This window comes from Protopterus annectens, chromosome 3.part0, assembly GCF_019279795.1.
Source record: "Protopterus annectens isolate FY-2018-M chromosome 3.part0, PAN1.0, whole genome shotgun sequence".
NCBI lineage: Eukaryota > Metazoa > Chordata > Ceratodontiformes > Protopteridae > Protopterus > Protopterus annectens.
In genome coordinates this window covers 370,505,683-370,513,734 of record NC_056731.1, presented here as the reverse complement: position 1 = coordinate 370,513,734, position 8,052 = coordinate 370,505,683, and the positions used below count along the sequence as shown (strand labels likewise).

At 39.4% G+C, this 8,052-nt stretch overlaps 1 protein-coding gene across 1 annotated transcript in view; it reads left to right on the top strand.

Annotated features, from left to right (window-relative positions):
• The first annotated feature begins 409 nt into the window (after positions 1-409).
• HECW1 (HECT, C2 and WW domain containing E3 ubiquitin protein ligase 1) overlaps positions 410-8,052 on the top strand; it is a 2,794,797-nt gene continuing 2,787,154 nt past the window's right edge. Inside the window, exon 1 of the mRNA XM_044065592.1 lies at positions 410-665. Coding sequence (XP_043921527.1) covers positions 640-665 — 26 coding nt within the window. The 5' untranslated portion in view covers positions 410-639. The remainder of the gene's footprint in view (positions 666-8,052) is intronic.

Here is an 8,052-nt window from a genome sequence, read left to right as displayed (position 1 = left end):
GAAAATAAATAAATAACATGCTGAGTACAACAATCCCTCCCTATCCAAAAAGTAAAGAGACACAACAGAGCATTTATGCAATATATTTTTTAATTATATGTTACCTGGTGATGCGCAAAGAATAAGAGCATCGTGGGTACCAAGTCGTGCTGCAGAGAGGGTGATAATGCTTTATTTATCTTACACCACTCCCCAGCTCTGGGACCGTCGCTGTATCCCACTAAATGGGTGGCATTACACTGACAAGTGAAATAACTGCACGGGGCAGACATGGGGGCGGAGCAATGACACAAGATTGACGGTACCCGAACGGTGACAGTAAGCCTGGGACGGAGGAGGGGCGTGCTCTTCTGATTTATTACGCTTCATGCTTTACTGTGATTGGCCACAGCTGTCTGTATCCCAGGGAAAGGCCCACCAAGCATAGAAGTGAAGGGATGAAGATTTATCGAGATGCTGTTGTAGATTATTAAGAGCTGTTAGTGGCCGTGCTGGAATACATGGTGAGCGTTTATTTTCCTACACGCCTGTCACTGGGTTTTGCTCATGGAAGGAAAAAATACAATGACACCGGGATGATCACTAAACGGATTTGAGCTACAAACGTAAGATGTAAGCCGTTGTTGGGGAATATGATTCATGCGCAGGCAATTATTATTTCCCAGGTAAGCATCAACAGTGATTATTTAATCTAATTTTAACACATATCAAGAGATATTTACTTACATATGTGCACGCAGGTTTGCTGCCAGTTGATCAGGGTGTGCACTGAGGCACGCATATATATATAATGCTTTGTGGTATGGAAGTTGCAGGGTGTGAAAAATGTCTGTTCAAATTCACTAATAAATAAAGCTTCCACTAAACATACTTCTGTGGGAACAACAGCAAGGTAAAATCGCTGGCATCACCAAAGGCCCTGCTGGCAGATGAACAGTAGCATTAAAACACTGCTATTTGTGTGTGTGTCTCTGTTGAAATGCGGCATGGGTTTCTTCCTTGCAGAGCCTATGCTTCAGTTAACTTACGTCTTGCTGGTCCCTGGCGAGCACAAGCAGTAAATAACAGAATTTCCATTATTATGAATTTAAGTCTTCTACCATTAGGTTGTCTTGAATATCTGTGTGGTTTTCGTGCATTGGGTGTTTAAAACTCCAGGTCACAGTTATTTAGTTTAGGTTGTCTAATGGAGTTGAACTTAAGGTGGTGGTGATTCTGGTGGTGTGTGTGTTGGGGTGTGTGTGTGTGTGGGGGGTCATGTTTTCCGGTGTACTCCTTGCCTTTGTACATATCTCACTCGTGCTTATGATATTTTCTTGTTTACCATTCTAGTTACTCTTTCATTTTATTGATAATAACGAGTCTGTAATTGCTGACGATGACAACATGTCATGATGGGAGCTGGAAGTCTGCTAGTACCCCCCCCCCCCCCCAGGCAAAAATGCATAAGTTCAGGAGGTTTTTTTTGTAAGTCAGGTGCAGTTTATTTAAGAGTCTTATAGCTTGCTTTTACTCGTTATACATTACGCATCTATACAATAACAACATTTAAACAAGGAAGAGCTATATTGCACATGGCTGAACAACCTTGGGAACACAGTTGTTATTCTAGTATTAAAAAACACTTCATTAATCAGTTTTGACGATAAATGTGTCATATATAGTGGTAATAAAGAATTATCACAGTAGAAAATGCAAGTTTCTCGAGGACCACTAGGCCATACTCCTGAAATCACAGGCTATAATTAATTGAAGTCTTTATTGTATTGAAGATTGCCAAGTTATGTTATAACTACAATATTTGTTTTTCTGCAAATTTGAGATGTGATTGTTACCCAGAATCTGCAGTTATGCTTTTGAATCTGAAATAATCAATGTGTTTTATTGATATGAGATTATTTAGCTTTTAATTAATCAGTTTTGATGTGTTGTGATAAACACTCCTTCATGACCAAGATTATTATCATATTTATTTAAATGATGCCCCTGTGGTGAATTGATTTATAGGCAGTCAATGCAGATAGCTTCATAAATATTTCCTGACCTTTTTATTTATCTTGTGTTTTAAGCCATTTTCCAGTGTAATTTAGCCTTAGTGCACCAATAATAATAATATTGCACTGCCATTCAGTCTGCAGTAAGGTTTTTGCTGTGCTCATCAAATGGGTATCTTTACTAAAGAGCATTCATTTGACTTGAATGAAAGCCTGTCGTGGACTTCCCTTTTGTTCTTTCTTTTTCTTTATTTAATATCTAAGTCAAAGGGCATCACTTCCAGGATGAGTATTAGTGCAGCTACTGGGCAAGAATAGGTTGCTGTCCTTAAGATGTTAAGAGCAGGTGGTCAGCCTTGTTCTTCTGGTCACATGGGAATTGTAGTTATTGTAGCCATTTAGTTTAGCCTGTCAGTTTATTGCATTTGGTTGGTGTGCTAAAAGGAAAGGATTATCATTCCTGTACTAATTCTTTCTTCTCTCTTTGTCCCACTGTTCTTAATTTAATTCCAAGGAAGGTTTTAAGCGTGAAAATAATAAGTTCCTTAACTGAAGTTAATATTCACTTTTTTTCAGTCTTCTACTTTAAAAACAATAATAAGGGAAATGATTGCTGTATCTGGGAGAAATTAGCCAAGCTATATTCTAGTCTTGACAAAAGAATAATTATTTTTATTAACAATTCTAATGAATACCTGGCATCATACAGTATAATACAAACGTGCATGATAATATATGAGAAAATAAATGCATAAATCATAAAGTATCTTGTGAGTGTTCTAGTTTACTCTTTTACTTTTGTGATGAAATACAAAAGGATAAGTTTTCAGCATGGGCAATGTTTAAATTAGCACAGAGTGTCTGTAGGGTTAGAGCTTTTTGTGGATATGCTGTTCTGTTTGCTTGTGGTGCATATAAACCTTCTTCTGATTAATAGTTGCTATCACTAAACAATACAAAAATATGTTTACAGCAATGTATAGGGGTGTGTTTAAAGTTTGCTGCATTAACAGACAGAGCAGTACTTGGATGAACAAAGATAATTTACTAAGCAGTAGCATTATATTTTTTATAATAGTTAAAGACCATTTTCAGTGCTTTCTGTAATAATTTGCCTATTCTTTTTCATGCTTTTATTAATCAGGGTAATTCATGATTAGGTTGATAAAATGTCAGGATTTCTTGTAAACGGCACCATTTTCAGTATTGGATTGAAGATTGTCTCCTCGATTGATGATACTGAGCAGTTCTGTGACCCAACCAATGTTATCAAATGTTTCAGCATTCTGAATATGCATAATAAACTTGTTATATCTGAATGATGACTGAATACTCAGCTGGCTTGTTGCCTAACTATCATTCAGTGACCTAGTAAGTGTATGTGCTAAATCATGTTCTTAGAATCTCTGCACCACAGTGTAGTTTGGTGCAGTACACTTCCAGCCTTGAATCCAGTAACACATGCTGCCCTGCCAAGTCAGAAACATTTTTAAATGCTATAGTTTTTCTGATGCACAGTTTTGATGTTCACATTTAGAACATTAAACAGAAGTGAGCTGTTTTTTAATATGACATTGCCATTTGCTGTGATCGTCATCTGATTAGCCATTTACTTACTTTTGTCTGTATGACTGGCTGTGATAAACACCAGATTTCCATTAGTTTAGAGTATGCAACATTATTAGGCTGCTCGTAAATGTGCGATAGCTGCCTTCAAAACAGGCATTACTTTGTAAGATTGGGAAAAATCTTATCCTGTGTTACAAAAATTACAAATAGTTTTTCAGCTGGGTCTGTGCTAGGCCTTTTACTTTGTCCTCATTATTGCAGATAACTTGGAAATGCCAATCTCTTATGTTCTTCCCTAAGCAGATTAGGCGTACAAACCTAGAACTGTTCCACATCCATCTCTTCCCAGCAGCAGTTAAAGACATTCAATATATGTTTTATATGTTTTAATTCTTACAAATCAAAAACATGCTCAAAACTTACCTTTTCTCCCCATTATAACTTGCCAAACAAAACTCATTTGTTTCAGTTTACAGCTGTAGACAGTATCAGTCCAAGTAGAAAATACTGTAATATATTTCGGGGGGGGGATCTCACTAGACCATGACATAAAATTATGGTTTCCATGTCAATAATTCCATGGTAAAGACCAGTAACTCTTAAAAAGTATAATTTAGATCTAAACGTACCTCACTGTTGAAGCAGCAGTAAGGCTAGTATATCCATGTTTCTGCCTGATCACATGCATGGTCACCTCCTCCTAATTAACAACTGGACAATTTAGTAGACTAGATTCCTTCTAATTCAGCTTGTTAGATTTGCCACATATATAACCTGCTGCATTTGCCACTGCAGAACAGAATCAGTAAATACATCATAACACTGACCTACTTTAAAAATATTTTCCTTATATTACCCTCAGGCTGATAGAAAAAATCCATTACCTAAATGTTATCCATTTCTGCAGAACCTCACTTATCTGGGCAACACCAGCATTAAATCTTGGTTCTTCTAGGTATCTGTTCCTACAAGTATTTAAAACTAAAAGCTGCTTTGTGGGTGACCCCATGTTTATTTGCCTAATAAAAAATTGATTAATTAATAAATAACTGGACTGAGGCTAAACCGTACAAAGCAGCACAACTTTCGCTTTTTTCCCTTCCCATGATTCCTTGGGAAGGTAATGCATGGAAAGTCCACAACTATTAAATAGTAGTGTAGAGAGTTGTGGAGTGTGTGGACTGCTGGCTTGAAAGTGGAGCAACTAGTGGTGGTAACATGGCATAAAATATGGCATCGATCCAAGTAGTCATAAAGTAAGGGAGCTAAGGGCTGGCTGAAAAAGAAAGAAAAATGTTGTTTTCTTTGTCAGGTTAGACTTTTTTTTTTTAAATCCTGGCAAGCAACCAGGTATAGTCTTTGAACTGCAGTCGCTAAATAAAAGGCGCCGTGAGCTGACATTATTCTAATTATTCTTTTTACATTTTCAGTGTTTCCTACATCCACTTTCTTATTTAATCTTATTGCTTGCCTTCTGTTTTAACATGTAATGCAATTACTTTTACAAACTATGTGTCTTTTTTACATCTGAATTGGTTAACTTTTGGGCATTGTCTTATTTGTTGCCATCCTACACTTAGTTGATTATGATGAGTGCAGAAGTTATTTTAATAGTGAGTGAAGCCTAAATGTGCAACTGAATCTATCATGTATTTAATAACTGCAATTGATATGTAATTTAATTTATGCCCTGTTTAGGAAATTAATTTGATACACTTTTCCATTTTTGTTGATTTGGGAGTTTTTTCACACAGCACAGTTACCTGATCATGTGATATTTTCTTTGTGTACTTAAGTAAGCGATTTGATGGAATTAGATATGGACTGAAGAGGTAATCTTTGGTAAAACCATAGTATATAGCAATAAAAACGTAGAGATGCAGCCTGACTAACCAACTGGAAAGAAAAAAATATGCACCTGCAAAAATTGTTATTAGTTTTTTTTTTTTTTTTGCTTGCACAGGGCAAAGATTTTTCTCAGGCATGCAAGTTACTTCTCGACATTTACATTGTCGACCTTTTGTTGTTGATGTTCTTCACAGAGAGAGAGAGAAAATCACACACACACACACATGTCTGTATCTATTTATATAGGTTCATAGGTTTATACTAGGCTATCTGCCCTAAGGCATTTATAAGCCTAGCCCAAATTTTTGTGGCTTACGCCACCCCTTATATGAAAAAATTCTGTGCCCATTAGTTTGTTGTGCCTCTGTCCAGCAGTGACACAGATATGATTCCCGGGGTAAACCTACGATCTCCCATCCACAGGTCTAGATTTCTCTTGAACAGAGTCAGCGAGGTGCTCTGCCTCACATGGACCGGGATTTTATTCCACAGCATAGGGAGTCTCTGAGTGATAAATCTATCCCTCCAGCATGTCCTATTTATAGCCGTGCTAAGGTTTAAGTCGCTTGCTCTACTGGTTTTGGTGGATTTGGATTTTTTGAGGTGGAGCATGTCCATTAATTCCGGGTTGGGCATGGCCTTGTATGTCAGGCACATGTCACCTCTAAGCAGACGGTATGCGACTGAATAGAGCTGGAGTTTCTTCAATCTGGCAGCATATGACAGATTTTGGAGTCCCTTTATCCTTTTGGTGAGGAACTTTTGGGGTCTCTCCAATTGCTGCAGATGTTGGGTGAGATACATCCCGAATGGGGCATTGTACTCGATCATTGGTCTGATAAGTGAAGAGTACAGGGGAACAATGACCTCACTAGATCTGGATGTGAATCCCTTCATGATCAGGTGGGCAATGTAGAAGGTCTTTCTAACCACTTTAGCAATGTGAGTGTCAAAGAAAGGCCACTGTCAACCTGGGTCCCCAGGTCCCTGATAACCTCTTCTGTGCTTAGTGGATTGCCACCTGTATGGTAGCTTGGGGTTACCTTGTTTTTCCCGAAGGGTATGACTATACATTTTTGGCGTTTAACTTCAGGCCATGGCTCTGGCACCAGCTATCTGTTTCCGTGAGTCCCTTCTGAAGGATATCCATGTCCGATGCACTTTCCACTATGGCGCCCAGTTTGCAGTCGTCTGCAAACTTTGTCAGCCAAAGTCCTCCCATGTTGGCCTGTACTTCTGAGAAGTAGATGCCAAACAATAGGGGCCAAGGACCGAGCCCTGTGGGACACCACTTGTGACCGGCTTGGAGTCTGACACAGCGCCAGCAACTCTAACCCTGTGGGTTCTGTCCTTAAGCCAGTTTGCAACCCATCTTGTGACATATGGGTTTACATTTAAGCTGGTAAGTTTTTCTACAATACCCGAGTGGGGTATTGTGTCAAAGCCTTTGCAAGGTCAAGGTAGGCTGTATGGACTGCCTTTCCCTCATCAATGGCCTTGGTGACTGTTTCAAGAAGTCGACCAAGTTCAAAAGGCATGATCTTCCCTTGACAAAGCCAAACTGGGTCGGGTCCAATGTCTGCAAGTCCCTATATCTTTGTTTATGAGCTCCATTATGATCCTCTCCATAGCTTTGCAGACTAGACTTGTTAAGCTTATGGGGCGGTAATTACCAGGGTCCGTAGAGGCGCCGCCTTTGTGGAGTGGGACCACAGTTGCCGTTCGCCACTGCTTGGGCACGTATCCTGTGGTAAGGCTGAGATTAAACAGCTGCCTTATGTGCGGGTTTAATTCCTCATTTAGCTCGTGTAGCACACAGCCGGGGACACCATCCGGTCCCATTGATGCTGTGTTTTTAGCTTTAGAGAGAGCAGCTTTCACCTGCGCATTTGAGATGTCCGGGAGGCTACACTCGGCTGGGATAGTTATCTCTCCTTTAGGGGGGTAAGAGAGGGGTGAAGTTTGCACTGAACCTGTCTGCCAGTATGTTGGCAATGTCTGTGGGTTCAGTGATTTTTGTATCATTTTGGACTAATTCTGAGCATATCTGGGAGTTTCCACCCAGGTTCCTAACATAGCTGAAAAAGGCCTTATGATTGTCCTTTGAAACCATGGCAATTTTTCTCTCAAAATTGGCCTTAGTTGATTTTATGAGTGCTCGTATTTTTTACTAATAATGATCAGGGGTGACTTCCCTTTTATGGATTTTGTTCTATCATGTAATAGCTTTCTCCTCTTATTGTAAAGTTTGTTAATGGCTGGGGTCCACCAGACTGGACGTTTGCCCTTTGTGGAAAGAGTCTTGGTTTTATTTCGGATTGCCTGATCCATGCAGTCCTGGAGGTGTTTATAGAAGGCATTTGTAAGGGCTTCCGCAGCTTGGGTTGTGGTTTCCTCTGGCTCAGGGGCCTTGAAGGATACCACACCAGTCTTGAGTAGTGTGAAGTTTGCTTTAGAGAAGTTCTTCACTATGGTCTTTTTTGTTTGGGGTGGGGGCAGGATGTGGATTTCCAGTGAGATTAGTTTATGATCAGATCTCACCAATGAGGGATATACTTCCGGTGTGGAGCATTTTGTCCCCATGTTTGTGACAATGAGATCTAGTATATTTTCTCCTCTTGTGGGAACAGTGACTAGCTGT